The sequence below is a fragment of the Chenopodium album genome, chromosome 26, assembly GCF_948465745.1.
Source record: "Chenopodium album chromosome 26, dcCheAlbu1.1, whole genome shotgun sequence".
NCBI classification, from domain to species: Eukaryota; Viridiplantae; Streptophyta; class Magnoliopsida; order Caryophyllales; family Amaranthaceae; genus Chenopodium; species Chenopodium album.
Window position 1 is genome coordinate 33,269,926 of NC_137859.1, and position 24,458 is coordinate 33,294,383.

General features: G+C 32.3%; 2 protein-coding genes and 1 pseudogene across 3 annotated transcripts; 1 reads left to right on the forward strand and 2 right to left on the reverse strand.

The window, feature by feature from the left end:
• The first annotated feature begins 6,760 nt into the window (after positions 1-6,760).
• LOC145616651 (eukaryotic translation initiation factor 2 subunit gamma-like) lies at positions 6,761-10,828 on the forward strand. Of its 2 annotated transcripts, XM_081671412.1 has the most exons (8): positions 6,761-6,866; positions 6,976-7,037; positions 7,300-7,412; positions 7,736-7,838; positions 8,435-8,662; positions 8,759-8,977; positions 9,685-9,945; positions 10,340-10,828. In XM_081671412.1, the coding sequence occupies exons 1-8, from the start codon at positions 6,761-6,763 to the stop codon at positions 10,652-10,654; spliced, it is 1,407 nt and encodes a 468-aa protein (XP_081527538.1). In that variant the 3' UTR covers positions 10,655-10,828. The 2 variants fall into 2 exon arrangements, with proteins under 2 accessions (XP_081527538.1, XP_081527537.1); XM_081671411.1 differs by lacking the exons at positions 6,761-6,866; positions 6,976-7,037; positions 7,300-7,412 and adding an exon at positions 7,442-7,606.
• Positions 10,829-13,523: 2,695 nt separating this feature from the next.
• On the reverse strand, positions 13,524-15,445 carry LOC145617059 (cytochrome P450 94C1 pseudogene; annotated as a pseudogene).
• A 1,470-nt stretch (positions 15,446-16,915) lies between these two features.
• On the reverse strand, positions 16,916-23,788 carry LOC145618150 (GDSL esterase/lipase At5g03610-like). The gene is made up of 5 exons (XM_081672941.1): positions 23,665-23,788; positions 23,114-23,326; positions 20,233-20,504; positions 17,944-18,259; positions 16,916-17,442 (listed from the first exon to the last, which is right to left on the reverse strand). The coding sequence occupies exons 1-5, from the start codon at positions 23,720-23,722 to the stop codon at positions 17,222-17,224; spliced, it is 1,080 nt and encodes a 359-aa protein (XP_081529067.1). The 5' UTR covers positions 23,723-23,788; the 3' UTR covers positions 16,916-17,221.
• Between the last annotated feature and the right edge of the window lie 670 nt (positions 23,789-24,458).

The following is a 24,458-nucleotide window of genomic DNA, read 5'->3' on the forward strand; positions in this document are numbered from 1 at the left end:
CATCAGTGTCTTGTCCAAACAACTATCCATATTATACTCTTTTGTAAACACTTTGCCATGTTTCACAACTTACATAACTCATAATTATACATATGATCACAAACTGATCAATTAGAGAAGAAAAAGCATAATTCAAAGTTGAAGATTGCAAAACTTACATAGTTTGACACCTAAAAACAATATTTTCTTTTGTTTCGTATAAGTAATTCAAGCTCCAATATGTAGACAAATGATACTACACATCAACATGTACTTCCAAAAGAAACATCTAAATAGTAGATGCTGGAATAATCTTTGGAGCATACCTTCAAAATTGATAAAAACCAAATATTATTTAATTATTAAATTTAATAATAGTAATAAATAATTCAGGTTTACCTCTTAGTATGATTTGGGTTTTTACAACCACCTAAAAGTTGGAATTTCCTCTTTTAATTTCATCTTCTCTTCAATCATGGTAGAAGATAAGTACTGGACTTCTGTACAATACCATATACAATCGAGGTTTGTCATGCATTATTTGTAATTGCATCTGCCACATTAGTAGCTCCACGAGGTATATGGTCAACCTTCCTCCATTCTTCAAAATAACTCAACAGATTCAACAATTTACTACATAAAAAAAAGTTAAACATTATATTACATATGAATTTACTAAATTAATACATATGTAAAATTATTATTAAAGATTAAATTAGACAACTACATTAAAAAAATTATTTTAAATTACATACCACTATTCAACATAGAACATTGGTTGAATAAATGCAATACACAATTTATATAAATTATATACCTAGTTTCATGTAATTTGTTAATTTATTTAATTTTTATTTAATTTGAAACTACTTATATAAAATGCTAATCCTCCACCTTAAACTGATTTACCATTCACAAAAGACCTATCACAGTATATTATAGTCCAATCTATTGAGGATAACACATGAGAAAGCACTTGAATTGGGTTAACCAATTTTTTCACAACAACACTCCCTTAGTTCAGCGATATACCTACATACATCATTAACAACAAATATAAGACAATAATAAAGCATCATAAAATCGACTCTTTAAATTACCAGCAATGCACCTCATAAACAAATCAACAAAATCGTCAATTGTAATGAGAATTTACAATCTGAAGATGATAAATTCTCATAGCTTGCTAACACCTCTTTAAAATTGGAAGATGATGGGCATAGAAGGTTATATGACTTTTTATTATTATTTTTTTTTTATCTTGGAATTAAACAAAGTATTAAACTATGTGAATACCAGTTATACGAAGAACTCAAAAGATGAAGGAGGAATGATAAAAGGATTTTGACTTTTGAGATTCTCTTAGTGACTATAAATGACCTGATAACGTTGTTTTTTAGGATTTTGTCTGGTCCTTGCTTCTGGAACCTTTCCTAGAAGGTGGCCAAATTCTTATATTTGGTTAGCCACATGGTATGATCATTTCACATATAAGGCAATCAATATTAATTAAGTAATAGGGGTACATTGATGAGCTAATAAGGTTACCTTGACGTATGTGGGGTTATTTCAATGAAAAAGGGGTTACTCTCTTACATAAGTGGAATTATTCTTTCAATTTTTAAATCAAAAAAATATAGGGGTTACTCAAATGAACAAATGGGGTTACTTAATATTAAAATAATTAATTAATGTTACTTATATAATGAATTGGAGTTACTTTAATGGACAAGATGAGATTACTCTTATGAATAAATAGGGTTACTCACATATGTAAATAAGAATTATTTTTATAAATCAATGTAGTCAAATCGTGTGCTTAGCCACATACAAGACTTACTCCTTCACAAAACAGTCCCCACTTTATTTATAGTACCCAATGCAACTTATCCACTACCAGCTATAATCTTTTATTTTGTAATGTCCCAAATTGTAGCCCTTTTTTAATAATTAATTTAACAACCCACGGTTTAATGTAAGGAAAAAAAATGTAGGATATATACAAGGACATATATAGGGTTGGCAGGCTTTGTTTCAATTTTACTTTAAAAGAAAATGTAAAATGCTACGGTTCAATTGAAAAACCGTAACCTAACATAACAAAAGGGTACCGTAGCATAAAATACGAAAACGCTATGATTTTTTAAATTAACTATTGCAAAAAAAAAACAAAAAATAAAAGGTTGCGGTTCTAAACCGTAGCAAATAGTTGAAATTATTTTCAATGAATATTTTTCCGTATTATTTTAAGGTGAAAAGAATAAGGCCAAATTCCTGAGTTCACTTAATTTGGAATGGCTAGTTAATCTTAGAAATTTGAATTATCTTTATAAAAAAAATTTACTTTACACTTCGTTTCATTAGGATAATTCTTACAATCATTGGGTGTTCCACCGGGTTCACCTTTTGGATTAATCTAGATTCAGGCTCAATTATGGGTGATTAGGTTCCACCACTCCCCTCCCAATTGCTGTTGCAAAAGATTGAACATGTGATACTTCCTACCAATCATGTGCAAGTGCAACCCATATCACCACTGCACCAACAACCAATTGGTAGAAAGTTTCTTACAGTGCAATTATGCAAATCTCTATTATATAAGTGAATGGAGAGAGGTTGTGGTTGTAACACCCTAGAAATTCCTTTCCTTTAAAATACACTTTCCCTTTTAAAAAAATACGTTTTAGGAATATCTAAGACATTACCGCCACCGTGAAAACGGCTAAGGCAACAATCAAAGATACACAGCGGAAGACTTGAAAGCCAAAACTATTTAAATAACACAATTTAAAAACCAAACTAACGTAAGTAAAGTTGAAAATCAACAAAACCAAAGTTAAATAAAATCCACTACAACTTGGAACCACTTAGGGCCCTTATTCAAAACCGAACAACCAAACAATTGTGTTAGTCCAACAAGAAATAAAATAAAACATCCAATGCATAAAATACTACACATCCTAATGGAAACTAGCATGATTCTCTCTTCACTCATGCCCCATCATGAACATGCCTCAATACCTGAAAATAGTATCTCTACTTGCCCCCACTACTCTCCATTAAAATGGATCATCGTAGGGCCAAGATAAAGACATAGCCAGACACAAACAACACACACAATCAGCAAAGCTGAGTACATAAGCGTAATTAAACACACTAACATGCAATTTCCTATCATCACACATACTTACCTCATTGCACCTGTTTACAAGCACACACAACAATCAACGAGACACTTTAACTAGTCACTAAATAATTCATTTAGCGTTGATTACGCATCGAACGGGTTTCCTCCTATACCTCCCTCAATAAATTGAGGTAAACTGACACGGGAGCTAACCGTGCCAGCAACAAACCTGTGCCACACATAGGTGGCGGAATTCCAGCGCATAATTATAATAAAAAGGAATATACAGCGTCCTGTACTCCATTAGAAGTTATGATCAAATATAAAGTCACATAACTCCCCCCCATATGTTCATACTCAAGGTATATACGTTCCAAGAGTTTTGGTGCGTAATCTCTTTCACTTTACGTTATTTACATATTATTAGAGTTGGTGATGACTCTCAAAGCATAACAATTCAATCATCAATAATAATTCAATCACTCAAACATACCAATTTAATTCTTGAATATTTAGTGACTACATAATATTTGATGTTGAACCCTTTTTAATTCTACCTCAGTGTCAAAGACACCTTAAACGCATAAAGCGCCAAAAATCCTATCCCTCAGTGTTAAAAACACCTTAAGTGCACAAAGGCACAAACATACTATTTATTCCTTGTGTACATAGACACTTATATAGCTCCTTCCTCATGCTTAAAACATCAATAAAAATTATATGGACCATAATAAAATTCTTTTTCAATATTCCAACCATAATTAAACAATTAGTTTAATTAAACATGCTCTCTATCATGCCATAAATAAATATGTAGTCCATATACTCATGCCAAAATATAATTTTTCAATCGATAAATCATCACAAATAATTCATGCTTCACAATTCAATCACCAACTCCAATAATTCACAATTTAATACATAAACCTTAGCATGATACTACTTGTAATTGATTGAAACCAAACCTAGCATGATTCTACATCATCAAAATATGCTAAGTACGCGAACGTACCTTGAATATGATCTTAAAATCGCCACGACTAGTAAAAATTGCTCACTTCAAAGTCTCCTACACATTAAAATTATAATAGAGTATTAAAACCCACTCTAAACAAATTTCCAGCAATATATACTATTTTAAAACCCCTCATAAATTAATTAGAATAAGCTGAAATTATATTTAAAACACCATAATTAAGTCCCCCTTAATGGGTAATTTAAATTTCCTTCAAAAACATAATATTTAGGGTTCTACATAAATTCCTGCACTTTATTTCTAATTAAAACTTGCTGTAATTTGGTCATAAAGCACTTAAATTGAAGATCTAAACATTAATACATCATATACTTTCATAATTTCATAAATCAAGAACCTAGGGTTTCAAAAATTGGGGCTTTTTAATTAAAAACTAAATCTGAAAATTTATTAATATAATTACAACATTTAAACATCAAAATTAATCCCAAAACTCATAATTTATAATTAGATCTAAGCATGGATTAAATTAGAAGAAGAAAGATTAAGTTTTTTTTTTTCGAGAACCACCCACGGCAGCAGCCACCACGGCGTGGCTGGGCTGCCGCCGCCTGCCGCCACGGCTGCTGGCCGTGTGCTGGTGGCGCGCGGTGGTTGTCCGGCCACGTGTGCGGTGGTGGTGGTGGCCGGCCGTGAATAGGGGAAGGGGAAGAGGAAGAAAAAAAGAAAGAAAAGTAAGGAGAAAAGGGGAGAAACTTACCTTGGGTTTTCTCCACTCTGGGCAAAGTTGATTTGCCTCATAAGTAGGATATTTATACCCCTTCTCTACCAACCCTTTTACCCTAAACTTTCCTCTTTTAGTTTTCCTAATCCCTTCCCAAATAAAACTTGTTAAAAATTAAACTTTCTTAAAATAAAACCCCAACTTTTAAATAAAATAATTAAATAAACTTTCCTTTTATAATAATATTAATTAAAATGCTTTAATTAAAATAATTATAACTATTTAAATATTTTATAAAATACATATTTTAAATAAAATACGTATAAAAATACAGGGTATTACAGTGGTGTCCACCTAAAAAGGCCACAACACCCCTTTCTTTTATGCTTCCTTCATTTTTTACGCTCTACTCACTTGCATTTGTGCTGTTTCCAACATAATTTGTTTTTCTTTGAAACCTGCCTCCAACACACATGTTTGATCAATTATAACTTTATTTCATGAAAATATTATACTTAATTACTAAACATTGAAACAATTCAAACAATATCACACATAATAAAGATAAAGTTATAATTTAAACAAACGGTAAATATTTACATTGTTAATTAATTAGTCTTTCTTTTATTTTCTTTGTCGATTAATGGATTGATTTTTAAAATTGTTTTTATTCTAATTACTACCTCAATTATTTTCCGTTCTATTCACTTACTATTCGTTCAGTCAAACTAAATAAACCTTTGATCGTCTATTGCAGCTTATTTAAATATTTAGAATATTCATACCTTTGAACTCTTTGGCTTCCAAGAAAACAACTGAGAATTTGTAGCACTTATTAAGTTATTAAGTAAACGAGACATTGCCTCAAAAAAAAAAAAAGACATTATCTGGGCATCTTACCGTGGTTCTATGAAACATTATGGGGGTAAATGGGTAATCTACTACAATAGTAATTTTTTATTTATAAATAATATTCTAATTTGGGTTTATTATTTTCCAAGCAAAACCTAATACCGTAATACGTCTACTTATTCTTATACTCCGTACCCTATATATATATATGATTCTCTCTAATTCCCCTAGTCACTTTTATTTCATACAGAGAAACAAAAATACGAAGTATGTTTTTTATTTTTTATTTTTTATTTTCCTGGCATGTTTGTATAGATTAATTTTCGTTTTTTTGTTCAAATTTTAAATTGTTTCATTAAAGTTTCAATTTTTTTTGATGATTGTTTAATGTTTCAGACTTTCAGTTCATATAGATTGTTTACATTATCGAACTTTTTTGTGCTGAATACTATTATTTATTTAATCTTGAATTTATACGAATTTTGTAATATTGTTGTACATAAACGATTTGCTAATTTATGATTTAGTTTTTTTTTTTTTTTTTTTTTTTTTTTTTTTTTTTTTTTATTGAAATTGTCTAATAATCAGAGAGATAGTGTGGAAGAATTAAAGGCTTTGTTCATCGAAATAATTTTTTTTTTGTTGATTCAAATATTTTACTTAAGTCTTGGATTTTCGGTGTTTATATACTTGATAAATATCACATCTTAAAGGTTCATCTTAAATCTTAATTAACAACAATTGATTAATAGTTTATCTAGTGACAATATGATATTTACGATTTTACGTAGCGATTTTGCCTATGATATTACAATTTTACCCGCTAGATAAACTTAAACCGGTTATCAAAAAGATCAATGAGGCTCCCTCTATCTTAAATTGGGATTAAGTTAGCATTCTGTTGTATTATTGAAGTTTGCATTAATTCTTATTAACATATTATTCATACTGTAATAGTGTAATGAGTGTAATCTGGAAATTGGTAAAAGGGCTTAAGCCGGAGGAACCCATTTTGAAGGGAGGTTTCATATGGATGTAGCCGTGTTTTTTTAACTTAACCGTACCCTTAGTAACGAGGTGAAGATTGTTCAGGTTGTCGAGTATGGCACGAAAAGGACTGATGGAACAAGACTTGAGCAAGTTGGATGTAACAAAACTACATCCTCTCTCACCTGAGGTCATATCTCGTCAGGCCACCATTAATATTGGTAATTTACATTTGATCACAAATGTACTTTGTTTGAGAATTGCATTGTTTATCTTGTAAATTTGAAATATTCTCGTCATAATATTCATTGTTACTCTGTATATTTGTAGGAACTATTGGTCATGTGGCTCATGGAAAGTCGACAGTTGTGAAGGCTCTATCTGGTGTTCAGGTACATCTCTGCTACTTTATACATGGTTTTGATGGGTGTTGACTTAATACTGAATTTTATAGCCTGATGATGATGGTTTAACATAAGTAAAATATATTCTAGTCACTAACACATTGCATTTTAGCCAAAAATAGACGAAGCATGTATGAGCTGATCATTTGTATTTGTCTTTACTCTAGATATTAATGTAATTTGAACAGTGAAGGTTATTCTTGTTGTTAACTGGATGTTGTTTGTTTTGTTTTGTGTTCCTATTATGCAGACTGTACGATTCAAGAATGAGCTCGAGCGAAATATCACTATCAAACTTGGCTATGCTAATGCCAAAATTTATAAATGTGTTGACGAAAGATGCCCTCGACCCATGTGCTACAAGTATGCTATCTGTTTTACCTTAATAATCCACTGGTGTGATGACTGTGATGATGCCTTTCGTTTCTTTTCCTTTGACATCTATTATCCTCTCTCGTATTTGTAGCATATTAGCTCAACAATCATAAATTGATGGATTCTTGTTGTATGACTAGTAGAGACGGATGCACCCTATGGAGATCACCTATTCTCTTGCGGTTGTTTGTTGAAGATGAATGATTTATCCTAAAGTTTATTTCATGTGTCTCTTTAAAAAAAAAAAAGTTTATTTCGTGTGTTGCAATTTTGGATTTGCTGGTGACATACTGGCCAAACTGTTTTTGCAGGGCATATGGAAGTGGGAAGGAAGATTCCCCTATGTGTGATGTACCTGGATTTGAGAATGCTAGGATGAAGCTTCTGAGACATGTGTCCTTTGTCGATTGCCCGGTAATTTATTGCTGCTACTAGGATTTTGTGTATCATAACTTTGGTTGATTGTTTGCTCGAGAGTTGTGTCAATCTTATGAATTCCTATTGGTTTTGTTTCTTAGTTTTGAGCCTGGTGTTGCTTGGGACTAGCAACAATTTAGCTTGGGATAATTTGATTATTCATGTTTATGTAGGAGTGTAGGACATTTTGGGCATTTTTAGTTTACATTTATAGTGTAGTTGTTGGGGTAATCAAACTTTATATTTTGTTGCCATGTTTGGGTAGAAAATTTAAATAAAAATATCCTATATTATTGAGTCATGTGGGAGCTCAATGGTAAATCTCTAACTTCCCAACCTTGAAGTTATGAATTCAATTCTCATATCCTATCCTAGTATGGGTCCTACCCTCCTCTAGCCTCATTTAGGCTAGTATATGTAGACTAGGTAATTGTTAGTCTGAATTTTGTTTAAGGAGATGGAGCTACATCAACTAATTTATTAAGAGAGGTGTCCCATGTTATAAGGCGGATTATCTCTAGCTTTAGACCTTGAGCATCTCCACCTTTACACCAGTTCTGTGTGATTTATGTATGTGATATTCTATATGACAGGGTCATGACATTCTGATGGCTACTATGCTAAATGGAGCTGCTATTATGGATGGGGCCTTACTTCTTATTGCTGCTAATGAGAGCTGCCCCCAACCCCAGACTTCTGAGCATCTTGCTGCAATTGAGATCATGCGACTTAAGCATATTATCATCCTCCAAAATAAGGTTGATCTCATCCCAGAAAATGTTGCTTTGAACCAGCATGAAGCTATTCAGAATTTTATTCAGGTAACTTGTTTAGAATGTTGAACTCGTTGACCATGGTCCAAATTCATTTAGTTGGAAGTCTGAAGCATGTTTCTGACGTGGCCTTGTTTTCTTTAGGGAACTGCTGCTGCTGAAGCCCCTGTAATTCCAATTTCTGGTCAATTGAAGTACAACATCGATGTTGTTTGTGAAAACATTGTCAAAAAGATTCCTGTCCCCGAGAAAAATTTCATCTCACCACCAACTATGATTGTGATTCGGTCTTTTGATGTTAACAAACCTGGGTATGAAGTTGATGATATACATGGTGGTGTTGCTGGTGGAAGTATTCTAAAGGTTCCCTTCTTAGTAACCAATTTTATGATGTTTGCTGTCTTATCAATTGTTTGCTGGTGATTTTGTTTTGGCATCACTGTTTCTTGATTTAGATGAAAGGTGCTAGAAATCTAAAATTATGTGCATTGGGGTTCAGGGAGGGTTTTGGGAAGCTCATATTCAATTATCATTGTGCAAAATTTTCAATCCAATTGTCCTTTCCAATTTTATGTATCCACTCGGCTGTGCATTCACAACCTATTGATTTTTTTTTTTGACAAGAACAACCTATTGATAATCTGGCCATAGTACTAATATTATTGTCGAGAAGTCAGTATTCTGATATGTTGAAAAAAATTGGTCTTCTGCTGTATTTTATGACACTAATTTGTTGCAAAAGTGAGAAATGTCATATCATGATTGGAAGTCTTTGGTTCAAACCTTTTTTTTAGAATATTTAATACTTGACAGTGTTACTGTTTATGTCCCTGCCCCATATCTTCTCATGATAGATTATATATATTTCAAATGACAACCTGAAGCTAAGCTACTTCATCTGCAAATGTTTGTTTTGAGATTTATGCATTTGTTTTTTTGGTTTGATTTCTATATGGTCTTGTTGAGGAAAATAGGTTGCATTTCTAAATGTAGGCTTTAGGAATTAGTAGTGGACATTATCTTTGCGATACTTTGAAAAGTCTTCTTACTATATTCGCTTATGTATGTAGGGTGTCTTGAGGGTGAACCAAACTATTGAGGTTCGACCTGGAATTGTTGTGAAGGATGATAGTGGCAACATAAAATGCACACCCATATACTCCAGAATTGTTTCATTGTATGCTGAGCAGAATGAGTTACAATTTGCTGTGCCAGGAGGTCTCATTGGGGTTGGAACAACCATGGACCCCACTTTGACCCGAGCTGATAGATTGGTGGGTCAGGTACTTGGGGAGGTTGGATCTCTTCCAGATGTGTATGTTGAGCTAGAGGTAATATTTCTTGCCCTCATACTCATAGCATAAGAATATGTTCATCACTGTTCCCTGTGCTTGGACCAATGTTTTTGTGTGTGTGTGACTCCAGGGTGCTTGTAGCATTTGTGGGCAATATCTTATGATCTGCCCTACCAGCAAGATTTCATTGGTTGACAGTTTAGTTACATTCTTATTCTTCAATTGCTATTGCTGCTACTGAAATTAAATGAGTGTCTTTTCATCTAAAACAGTGGTACAATTTCAGCTTTTTTACAAATCTTTTATTATATCCACTAGATAATTTCCGAGGCACCATGCTCGGTTTAAAATTTCAGCATTTTAAAAATCTTTTATTATATCTATGTTAGTTTTTTGGTTCTGAGCTGCCTCTCTTATCTCTATGCTACAGGTGAATTTCTTCTTACTTGGACGGCTGATTGGTGTGAGAACAACGGGGACTGAGAAACAGGGAAAGGTGACAAAACTGAAAAAGGGAGAGATTGTTATGTTGAACATTGGTTCCATGTCGACTGGTGCCCGTGTCATTGCTGTCAAACATGATGTGCATTTGGCGAAGTTGCAACTTACATCTCCAGTTTGCACCAGCAAAGGAGAGAAAATTGCCATGAGTCGTCGGGTTGAGAAGCATTGGCGACTTATCGGATGGGGACAAATACAAGCTGGTGTTACCCTTGAGATCCCACCATGTTCTCTCCGACCTTGAAGTTAACAAGTGAGAAAGAGAAATAAACTACATAGGCAAATAATTGAAGTTCCGTGGAAATGGAAGTATTAAAACCAATTCTTATGCTTGATTTTCTTTTGTTTTTGAACTTATTTCAAGATAATATTTTCATCTGATGCTATTTAATATTAATATTTTATCGCTGCATTATATTGTGGGAGTTCAAACATAGACTAATATCTTTATATGTATTTGAAAATTTGCTGTTAGCCAAATTAAAGCAGAGTCTGCATGACTGCATACTTAGTAAACTAGTACTGAATATTATTAGGATAACGAGAATTAAAGCTATAGCATGAAGTCCAGCAGTAGTTAAGGAAAAGAGCTTGCTTCCATCTCCTCTTCATAGATCTAAATGAGTTAATGCAATCCGGCGGCACCACAAGTAATATGACCAACAGCCATGTTAATTCCCAAAGCAGCCAGTTCATGAGCATTGATGTTATCGACTCTTTTTATATGCTTGAATTTCACTGTGTTGAAGTGTGTAGCTACATCATTGATAATTGAAGCAAGTTAATGATGGATCTTCACCCCTATAGTATCAAGCATGACTTTTTAAGGATATGATATCCGTTTCAACTTCCATTCTCTCGATTTTGAGCTCATTAGCAATTGAAATTCCTTCTCTAACAGCAAGTGATTCAGCAGCAAGGGGAGTGATGGCATTATAACGACCCATTTGGTTTGATTACACGGGTATTAAGAAAGTTAAATAAAAAGAAGTAAAAGTATATTGAAAATATAAATTTACACGGGGTTTGTAAAAAAATAGAGAGAAAAAGTAATAAAATTACATGAAAAATCAAATTTTTATATGGAGAAGCTAATTTTGCACAAATATTGTTGCAAATTGGTGGGTGTTTTAATGCAAATGGGTCATTCTTTTAGAGACTAAAATTAGGTCAAATGGGTCGTTCTTTCGGGGACGGAGGGAGTAATAGTTAGTAAATTTTGAAATTGGAGTGGCAAGTATAGAATAAGGTTTACCCCCCCTTTTTTGAGTTACGATCAAGTACGATCCCTGAACTAACGTATTTATAGCAATTTAGTCCCTCAACTATTGAGTGAGGCAAATTGGTCCCTCAAGGGCCTCAACCACCAAGGAGTACTATTTCTAGCCAAATAGTTTAGGGACCTTGGCTAGTCATCAATAGTTTAGGGACTATTTGAAATTATGTGGCAATTTTTTTTTTTTTTTGGACAACATGGCAATATTTAATTAATAATGACTTGTAAAAATATATAAATAAATAAAAAAAGACTTGAAATTTTTTTACGAAAGAAACAGGGAGAATATTTGGAAAATTGGGAGAATTGAACTTTGAAAGTGACCTTTCACAGTTTCATCCTCCACACACACACACACACAAAGAGAGAGGGAGAACAATGATCTCCATTGTAAACTTATGGTGGGATTTGGGACTATCATCTGATCAAAAGAGAGAAAAATTTACGAAAATAACATCCGGTGAAGGTAAATAGTTTAGGAACAGATAAGGTAATCTGACTTTTTATTAATATATTGTTCAATCATTACATAATTAATTAGTTGACACTGTCAATTGTAAATGCAAATAATATAATTACATAATTACCCAAAAATAAATTCAAAAAATTCATGCTATTCATATTACGGTTCCTATTTGATATAATTATATGTGTAGGTATTTGGTATTTGAGTTCGTAACGCACCCGCCAGAAATATTTGAGCATATGAACTTTTTGGATGATCAACAACAATCAAAAGAACACAACAACAATATTTTTTTTTTAATTTTTTTATTATTATTTTTTTAATTTATGATTGCTATTTTTTTTTTTTTTTTTTTTTTTGCAAAATGAATTTTTGGATGATTTGTTGTACAAACAATGATGATACATTAAATGCAAATCCTTAAACTATTGACTGATTTAGTCTTTCATTTTTTTTTATGTATTTATAAGTTTTTTTTTTTTTTTATGGAATTCCCTAAACAATTGATGACTAAGCAGGCAAAAAAAAAAAAAAAATGCAAAGTCCCTAAACTATTGCCAAGTATGCATTGCAGGTCCCTGAACTATGGATGACTAGGCAAGGTCCCTAAACTATTGGCTGGAAATAGTAATCTTTGGTGGTTGAGGGACCAATTTGCCTCAGTCAATAATTAAGGGACTAAAATGATACAAATATGTTAGTTCAGGGACCGTATTTGACCTTAACTCCCCCTTTTTTTTTAATGTGCCATTATCTTCTTTTTTTTAATGTGCCGGTTTACCCCCTTTTTAATGGGAATCAACCAAATTAAACTCCATTATCTTACTTTGTCTATTTACCTTTAATAATTAGCAAAATCAAATCCCGTTAGACCATTTTGTAATTTTATTTTGTTCATATTCCTAAAAGCATGTACAAAAGGCAAACTTTTTCCCTCCAAAAAAAAAAAAAAAAAAAAAAAAAAAGAAAAAAGCCAAACTTTTACTTATATTAGTTATATAGTTATATGTATAAAATGACTATAATAACTTGTCTTAGTATATTTGCCACTTTTTATTTCCAAGTCACTTGCAACTCAAAAGGTGGAAACAATATTAAACAAATGAAATATCAAGTGTAAACAGAATCTTAGACACTCATACTATATTCTTCCTTAAGAACCTCCTTTAAGCATTTAAATCACATTGTATGTCACAAGTATTAGCTGTTATATCTGAATGATACATAAGATTCCTCTGATTTGCATACACTTAGGAATCAATTCAGATATTTCATATGACATTATTGGAAATATTCTTTTTGAAACATTAATAATTCAATTTCCAACAACAATACAACGTTATTCTTCTAAGATGTAGCCAGTAATTTCTGCTATCTAGCTAAGCATGAGATATGTTTTTTTCTTGTACACAATGTGACAGGCAAACCACCATCAAAGGTGGCCGTAAGGCCGGGGGCGAACCGTGGAACTTGACTAGGGAAAGAGTTAGCTAACTCAAAATGAAAATCTCTTACAAGTGATAGTGCAACATATTTGATTTCCATGAGTGCCATTTCCTTGCCTAAACAAACCCTATTTCCGGCTTGAAACACCGGGTACTTGTATGGATTTTGTGGGATAAACACCCCATCTTCGTCGAGCCATCTTTCCGGCTTGAACTCTAAACAATCTTTACCCCATATAACTTCCATCCTACCCATTGCATAAGGATGGTAGGTAACCCTAGTTCCTTTCATCACTTTAGTATTCATCTCAGGTAAAACATCATTGTTAAGAGCAAATTTTGAGTCAAATTGAACGGGAGGATAAAGCCTCATGCTCTCGAAAACAGCCGCTTGTAGGTAGGTTAGTTCACCTATTTGATCATACATGACAATACCTTGCCCTTGTCCAAGGACTCTATCTGCCTCGATTAATATATTGGTTTCAACTTGTGGATGTTGTGCTATTAACAAAAAGAAGCTTGTCAAGGCCGAGGCCATTGTGTCTCGGCCTGCAAGCAAAAAACTAACAATGATGTCCCTAAGATAACAATCATTATCCTTCACATTTTCCATAAATCTTGAAAGGAGGTCTTTTTCTTGGATTAAAGAGGTGCCTAGTTTTTTTCGCCTTTGCTTAATGACCTCCATGGCTACAACATCAATAACCTTGACCGCGTCTCTTAGCTTCTTCTCTTTTCCTATTCCTAGAAACCTTTTGAGCTTCCAAGCTATTGAGCACACCTCGAGTGCTCGTTCAGCTGAGAGCTTGGTTGCTAGGTCAAATGAGGTGGAGAAGTCTTTGAAGGGACCAACAAGTTTTTGTAATGGTTCAATTTTCACACCAAAGGAAAACTTAGAGATTGTACCTAGTGAAAATGCCCTGAATATATCTTGTAAGTCTACTACTTGACCCTCCACTTTGTTATAAAGGTAGGGCATGAGTTGGTTGTCTATCTCTTCCTTCACCACCTAAAACAATGGCAAATAAAGCTAAGTTAGAAAATATCCAAGCTTTTTGAAAGAAATTATCCAAGCTTAATTAATCATACTATATTTCAAAAAACAAAAATCATACTAACTATTTTTTTCTATGGAGGTAATTAAAATTAGAGAAATCCTTATATAATTTCAATGTTAGAACTACTTTGTCTTACTCTACAATGCATAGAATACAAATTAAAGGCTAGAATATACATAAATATCTAGCATATAATACTCAAGTATGTATGTATGCAATATACTATATGTAAGAAATAAAACTATTAATTAGCTAGGTACACCTTCAAGAGTTATAGGTCCATCCCTAGCTAACTAACCTGGAAGGAATATGACCGGACCGAGCACCTATCAAGCTCAAGGCTAGCCATCTTCCTTTGGAACCTCCATGCATCGCCATCAACGTTGAAGATACCATGCCCTAGGAGATCACCCAAGATTGTGGAGAAGGGTTTACCTTTAGGATAGTTGTTAAAATTGGTTTTCAACATGTACTCAACGTTGGAAGGGTTCGCGGTGATTATGTTGTCTAGGACATGGATATGGATTGTTTTGGATGGCGAGTTTTGTAGGAGATAAGTGTACCAATCACATATATTTGGAAAATTATGAGACCAACTTGAAGTCACATAACTATAGCATATATCACACTTACAATGGAAATACCTCCTTTTGATAATAAGTAGTGTATATGTTAATAACATGGTTATAATAAGCAAGAACAAAAGTACAATAATGAAATTATAAGATAAGAAGAAGAAGAAGAAGCCATGAATTAAATCATACAAGTTTAAGGAAGGTTCAAATTCCATGAATTAGAAGATGATAAAGAAAAAAAAAATATGTTTTTTTTGGAAGAAATAATTAGGGGAGTTATGAATAATTAAGGTAATGAAAAGGCAATATAATTAGAGAGGTAAAGACAGAGAAAAAGGAAGAGATGACAGCAAATTATATGCTTTAAAACATAAGTAGTGATTGATACTGTGTATTATTAATCAATATTTTGCATCAATGTGATAGTGTTGTAATACTCATTACAAAATTTTTATTTTGGTTCACTACTTTAATTGATGATGCTGCTTCCGCTAACAATATAAATTGATTGTCTTGTAATATTATATGCTTGATTAGGGGCACGTGCACTATATTACAAGTTATGACATTGTCAACGATTGAAAATATAAAAATTCAAAGATATAAAAATTTAAAATCCATATAATTGTACAATTGGATTATTTTTTATGTAGAAAACATGTATGGTATAAAATAATAATATTCTCTTTATTTTGAAATAAAATAATATTTTGTCCATTATGAAATAATTGACACGTTCCCTTGTACATACATAGTTTAACAAAATAACAGATAGACACCGTACAACGAGTAATTTAATGAAAAATAAAGTTAGTACATCATGTACATGTGAGCGCAAGAGAAGTTAGTGGAATATGTAGGATGAAATAAGTACATACAAAGTATATTTCTACAAAGGTGGTCCTTTTTCCTATATGATACTACGCCAATTATTTTGAAAAAGAAAGGTGTATCAAATAATCAATTTTTGTGAAATGGGAAGAGTATTATCTAAATGTTACAAGCATATATTGTGAACTTATAATACTGAATTAGTTTTTAAATTTTGTTTTATAAAGATCATTAAAGCTCATGGTAGGCCGAGCTTTGGGCCAAAGAGTGGCCCATGTAAATTTTTCCTTAACGATTTTTGCCAACCGGTAATGGGCCATGCATGCCCAGGACTTGTTCTTTTTTCTTTTTGTTTTTTTTTGTTTTTGTTTTTTGTTTTTGTTTTTTTTGTTTTTGTTTTTGTTTTTTTGTTGTTTTGTTTTGTTTTGTTTTGTTTTTTTGTTTTGTTTTGTTTTGTTTTTGTTTTATTTTTCTTTTTTTATTTTTAATCCTAATTTATTTTAGTATTCAAAATTAACGTTGTTGAAACAAGAAAAATCCATAGAACTTGATACTCATTATTTTTTTTTGACACAACTTGATACTCATTATACTTGTTCCTGGTGTAACTTATTTAGTTTGATTTAGCTATTTAGGTTTGAAAAATCCCAATCGGAGTAGTCATTTTTACTCAAGGTAAGAAGATTTGAGGTGGGGAGTCAGGAGTGATATACTGATACTGGCATACCACTACTTCATCAACTCAACATCGAGTCAATTTTATTTCTATTGCAACTTATATAGCAAAATCATCTTTAGTAACCCTCTAAAACTATATTCTATTGATCAACTACTCATCATACTAACTTTCATATCTTATTAACCCATTTTTTTTTACATCATTAATCACAAATTTGCGCTAGAAGTAGACAAGGTACACATTAAATTTACGTGTCACGCTTGAGATTATCCCACAACAATAGATGTATGTGATAACAAATCAATTAAAGAACAAACAAAGAATCACATTAAGGACGACGACATTAACCTACTAAGACACAAAACGTACATAAACCAAATACATGCAATTTATACAACCACTTGTACAATTTTATTCTTAGGAACATTATTGACCATTCTCCATGGCATCGATGAACCAACCTTAGCTAGCAGCTAGCTAACTAACTTTGTAGGTCATTTAGGTTAGCCTGTAACGTTGTGGAACGAATTAGAGCCTCCCAACCGGCTTGTGTCGGGTGTACTTCATCCCAGAAGAAGTAAGACTTTGGGTCTTGGCATACCGTGTACATCTTATTGCCCTTATCATCCACACTTCCACAGCTATAATTTTGATTTATACCCGTGCAACATGGCTGCATTAAGTTGTCAAGATTTGAACTTGCTGCATGACAAGAAACCAAATTATAGTATTAGAGGTTTAGATCTTGAATATAGCTAGCTAGTATGTTCAAACACTAGGCCTTCGATTTATTTCACTTTCGACCCATATAGGCATATACTAGCACACACACACAATCATGATACTTTGTTATATATACATATTCTCGTTTCTTAGATAATTATACTCTACACTCTGCAGGCAAACTCAGGTTAAGTCACTATATCAACAAATTCACCCCTATTAGCTGTCTAACTGTTAAGGATATGATATAGTCAAAATACCAAGATGATCATTATTTAAAAGTCTATATCTCCGCCATACAAGTACGTGTAGCACCTCTACGTAGTTCTTAGTTTATTAGAATGCTCTTATTGATAATGAATACACAACTTAATTAACTAAAAAAGTGACCTATTATTACAAAAAACAAAATCTAAAATCTATGGTGAAAATTAACATTAGAGATATAATGAATTCAATTAATTATCAGTGATTACATACCTTGTTGAGTTCCTTTTTCTTGGAAGATTGATAAAAAGGCGTTGTATAAATCGATGATGACAATTGGAGAGCCATGATCTTGAGTAGTTTGATTGTTTAACATGGTAATTGCTTGTTGTAATAAGAGATTATGGAACATAACGGCCTTGTTGAAAGTTTCATTGCACCTTTGGAATGAATTTTCTTTTGTGCTACGAGGTAAACATCCCAAAGGTTGTAATGCTGTCACTGATATTTTCTTCACTCCTAATTTCATAATGCGTTGAATATCCAACACTAGTTGATTAACCACTTTAGGGATAAACGTTTGTAAACCCTGTATATATCAAATATACAGAAATAATTAGCTTAAGATTAATATATAAGGGATGTTAATTATATAATGTTTTTTTTTTTTGACGGAATTATATGATGTTACATAGTCCAATATGCATAAATACATATATTTAAACGATGGCAGATCTAAAAATGTACTGTATTACAAGACGGACCAAATTAGGTATGGTAAATGATAAAGAGAAACAAATACATTCCTATACTATGTAAAAAACTAAAAATTGTGCAAATAATTTGTGATGTTTTAGCTAGTGCCATATTCATCAACATTATATTAATAGATTTTTTAGGCCCGGACGATAACCTGAATTACTATATTAATTCCATGATTAAAATCCTTTTTATTTAATTTTTGTAGAATGACATGTAATATGGTAATAGCTTATTAGTGATCAATACTTTAGTTTTTAAACTTAAGGTTGTAGGTTCAAATCTTGTGCAATCCATATTTCACGTGGCATATAGGCTTGTATGAGAGCGTCTTTCAATATATAGTATAGATTTGACCAATGTTGTGGGCCATATTTTCTACCCGTACTAGTAATATAAATATTTTTTGTCAATGCAATAATACATTGATAAATTGTTTTAGGATTCAAATAGTTATAAACGTTCTACATTTCTACCCAATATGCAATATAGACAGGGGCGAAGCCAGGAATAAAAATCTATGGGGGCCAATTAGAAACGATAAAGTTACCCCGAAAAAAAAAAACGCTCATAATGGGAATTGAACCTGAGACCTCTCTCCCATGAAGTCACCATGAAAAACTCCAACAAACCAATTGGGCTATTTCTAACATCATGATATATAGAACGAATATTAGCTATTTATTAGTTATTCTAGGGGGACCAAACTATATATTACTTATATCACCAATTGGGTCACGGGGGGCCGGGCCGAGCCGGGCCTCCACCAGCCCCCCGTGGCTCCGCCCATAAATATAGACATATAGTACCTTGTTCAAAAATAAACTGAACTTTACTCCATGTAAAGTTTCTCGTGATATGTACTAGACATAGTCCAAAAAATACGAGTATAATCCTAACTGAAATGTTGTTATGTTCTTTAAAAGTAATTGTCTTTATCTCCTTTTATCAACACTACATACGCATCAACATGACTTCATTATGTTGATACAAATCATACGAAGGCCTAATTGAAGTATTTAAAGATTAGTTATGCCGCCCAAGGCCCAACAATAAAGAATTATGTGATTTTAAAATGTTATTAGTAGCAACTCCAAATTGCGTGCAACAAATGATGTTTAATGTCAAAATAATGTTTAATCTTTTAATATGAGTATATAATATAAGAAAGGGATTTCAATCATTTCATAACCACCCTACATTTTAAACAAATAATTGTGATGAGTTGATTACCTATGCGTGTAAGTAAAAGAGGGTGAATTAAGATTGAAAGCCCCAACCCTACCCTAACATATAATTTAATATTTTTATTAGTGTTCTATTCTATTCACTCTTTAGGCTAATTCGGATTCGGATCAGTTCTGGATGGTTAGGTTTTAGATTTCAAGCCCCTACCAATTGTTGTTGTGGGGGATCCAATATGGGTTTTCCCTACCAAGTGTAGTCCCAATCAGCACTACTCCAACAATCAATTGGTCATATATAATTTAATGTTTTTGGTGTTTAGAGAGCCACAAGGGTAGGGATGAGAATCGATCTCAGGATCTCTTGGAACCAGGAGGGAAGCTCTAACCACTTGAGCTATCCTTCACTCTCACATATAATTTAATGTACTTGTGCATTTCATTCCTATTAATTTGATTATTAAGAATGTTGCTACATTTGATTATTAAAGAATTTTTAACATGGAATTATTCTCTCCTAAGACAACTTACCCATACACCTTTTGGATAAACAAAAAACAACAATACATATTCAGAATTGAGAATGTAACTATAATAAGAGAGAAAGTTACATAGTTACCTGATTGGTACCACCTCTAGCAAGGAAGGCTGAGTAGTCATTACCAACAAGACTAACATGAGCAATGGAATGTTGAAGGTCGGAAGGTGTGAAAGTGTTTTCGTTTAGAAGGCGTTCGAAGAAATCGATTTGGGTTGTCATGTTAGGGTAAGGCGCCGTTGTATCAAAAACACCAGTGCCTCCGTAAGCAAAGTTCATTCCATTTTTCAAATGGTTGTTTGAATATCTTCTAAATTTGTAGGCTACTGGTGACTTTATTCCTAACGATTTAGCTGCATAAATATTGAAAAATCATGGAAAGTAATTAGAATTGTTGTTTAATATTTTAAATAAAAATAATGCATCAAATTTTTCTAACAGATAGAGCAACCAGGCATATTCTAAGTTCGCATGTCACCATGTCATGTCATGTTATGCTTGCGTGCCTAAGTTAATTATTACCTTTTTTTTAGTGCATTTGTTTGTATTGGATCATGTTATGTCACACCTAATTGTGCCTATGAGATTGAATTAGCCTTCTGCCCCGCAACCTGTCTAGCAAAATTTTTACTGGTATTTTTGTTCAACTTGTCACGCACAATAACATACATACCTTAGTTCAAGGGACATTTTTTTTTTTTTTTTTTTTTGTATTAGTTCATCTCTTATCATTTGATCATGCACTGTCACGAGCTGCCATCTCTACCCTCGTCTAGTGTGAATTCGATTTTTTCAATCTATAAACTAACAAAGGATGTTACTATGCCAAAGGACACCAAAAATGTAACTAACACTAGGGGATCGGTTCATGACGAAATGATTAATGTACTAGAGTATACTAGTGTTACATACACACTTTAGTTTAGTCCTTGGAATCCTTATGGAATAAAATCCAAACATAAATAAATGACATGGGACACATTCATGACAAATCAAAGTAACAAATTAAAAATGTAACGATATAAAGACATAAAGTAGTAAGGCTGAGGCATACCATATTTATATATACAAGTATATCTGTAAAGATGATGAAGAATCAAGGGGACCCCAATAATACAATTATTTACAGCGTTAAAGATACATGATCATATGACTAAGGACGTGGGTAAAAAAGATGGAATCTAACACCACTAATACAATTACATCTATTATCATACTTTAAAGGAATAAGGACACCTACAAAAGGTATTATTGGAACAAGCTAGGAAGAGAGGGGCTCCAATTTTATCAACATAAACCCAAAAGATAAAGATACCGCTATGAAAAATAAAGAGGGTATTTGGGTAGTCTTTTTTCCTCTTTTGTTGACTAGTAATCATTTGCTACATTAACTTTATTGTTTATTTTTGTTCTCATACTTATCATAAGAAGTACAAAATATTAACAATATATCAACAAGTTATTATGCTGACTTGATTTGAACCGATAAATCAACGACACATGATTATCTTTGAATAGACCTGATTCGTTTTGAAGTTTCAAGTTGAAGAGGATACACCCTAAACCACCCCACTTATAAACTCTAATAGAAATTGGTGGAATGGTGGTAATTAATGAGATCTATTAATTCAACACCCATGTAATTTTATAATGCTCTAATAGTTTAAATGAATTTTAAGCTTAAAAAAAATTATATAAGGAGTTTAACTAATGTTTAATACTATGTCAAAAGTCAATTTTCCATGGCCATTAACAAAATAAAGGAAAGTCTTGATAAAGACATTTAATTTGACTTCACTTAAACTAATAATGCAAAACTTTGTATTTAGCTAAAGAAGGTATTCGTATGTGACATTTGCACATACACGACATGATTGACGACCGATATATATACAAAGATGTACGTTTCCATCAATATTGTTATATCATGATTAGTGACACTCATTTTGCTTAATAATATACTCAAAGTAATATTAATGTATTATTAGAAATTTACAATTTAAAATAAAGCCAATGAAAGGGATTAGAGTGCTTGATTTAGCACGGGACTGAAGGACTAAGGAGCAAACAACATAATTTGTTAAAGTTTTGAGGAGTCATACTCAAGACTTGAAATTAAATTTCGTTTACATTCACTTACCTTTGTAACTCTATTTACAAAAATAAATAATAATAATAAAAAAAAAAAACTCTATTAACACATGTTTGATTTTATGTTACATTTAACCAGCCAACATGGCGAGTACTACTAATTTTTTAAAGCTCGGAATAGAAATTTTGTAACAAAGGTTCATCTTCATTTCATTGTTTTACCAATACATAGACCATATTATAGCTTGATAACATCTTCAATAAATAATTAATAGCTTCGGAAACAAAGTGATTAATAAATTTTAACACGAGTACTTTTTAACACTTTTTTTTTATATTACTGAAAATAAGATGAATCAAGTAGGGCTTCAACAAATTTTTCATCAAAATTATTGAAAATAGATTGAACAAAAAACTCTTATAGTACGAGTAAAACATACAAAAAGATACTCACTGTAAACCTTAATATTTATCTCATTTTTTATACAAAAAGTGGAATTTTGACCATTATTGTTCATCAATAACCAATCAATTACAAAGTATATGTCACATAATATTGCATAATGACATGTAAAGAAATTTTAAACACAAAATCAAGTATGGCAAACATCATACTTACCGATTATCTCAAAATAAAAATTGGTTGTTATCTCCCACTAATTAAGCTACTTTTTCCTTTATTATCTCAAATATAATAGCTAAAAACTACTACTAAAAGGAAGAAATTAACATGTGCAAGTTAAGAGAAACTTTTAACAATAATAGCACACCATTTTCGAAAAGGGATGTAACTAATTTGACACGTAGCTAGTATAGAAGAAGTATTTGTGTCAAAAATTATGAAGAGGACAGAATAAAAATAAAAACGTACCAAGATAATCAGTGAAAACACGACCATCCGAAAATCGGCCTGAAGGTTTGCCAGGAAATGTGATACCATATGGAATTTTCCACGATTGGCCGTTTGATATTCTGTTATTTCCTGTATCCGCATAGGAATCTCCGAACACAAACAGCTTTTCGTGGCGGCGATGGTGGTGGTGGTGATGGTGGAGGCGCGAGGTGCCCTCTACCACTTCACTTCCTAATAATATAATAAAAAAAAATTTGTCATTAGATATAAAAAAATAAAATTAAATCCTGAGTTTTAACCATTAACTTAAGTTATTAACTGAACGCTAAACTAGTCTTTTTAAGGGTAAAAGTAAACCCTTAGAGAGTTAGAGGTTGAGGTTAGACCTCAACCTACAAGAAACTCGTATTAATATTAAAAAATTTAGCTAAGGAGGTGAGAATCAAAATAGGACCTCATGGTTGAGAGGTGGGAGCTCGACTATATAATTGAGCTCTTACTTGATTCTCTACCAAATAAACAAAAGAACCGAGTGTACATATAATACAGTAAATATGTTACGTACGTACCTAAGAGAAAGAAAATGGCGGAGCAAAGGAAGAAGAAGGCGAATTGTGCCGGACCCATTGTAAATAGCAAAGCAATAAACGAAGAATGAAATGTGCAGTGCCTAATGCGATCGATGTTAGTTGTGGTCGTAAAAAAGGGGTGTGCTTTGAATCTTTAGAAAAAGTTGTGTATTTATAGTGCTCTCTGAATTAAAGCCAAACAAAAGGAAAAAGAAAATATTAGTTGTATTATGACCAAGTTAATGTGTATACGCACTTTGTTGTAGAGATGGATAAAAAATTTATTACCATTATTTGTTTCATAGTATGAACAATTGGAACGATTTTTCTAAAATTTGTTTAAATGTAAATTAATTTTCTATTTGCGTCGGTTTAAAAACTTATTCTCACTATATTGTCCACGTAGAATTGGTGGAAGGTTCATTATTTTTTAAATTCTGGTTCAGCAAAGAACCGCTAACGGTGATTGCGGTTCTATACATTAAAACCGCAAACACCATTAGCAGTTCTTTTTATTAGATCTATAACCTCCCATACGCAACAAATGGTCAAGATTAGATCTAATTAAAAGAACTGTTGACGGTGTTTGCAATTTTAATGTATAGAACCTCTATCACCGTTAGCAGTTCTTTGCTGAACCAGAATTAGGGCCTGTTCATAATTACTTAATTTCAGTTCAGTTCAACTCCAATCAGTTCAGTTCAGCTCCAATCAGTTCAGTTCAGCTCCAATCAGTTCAGTTCAGTTCAGCTCTGCTCTTAATTTCCTCTCACATAAAATATTTATTTCAGCTC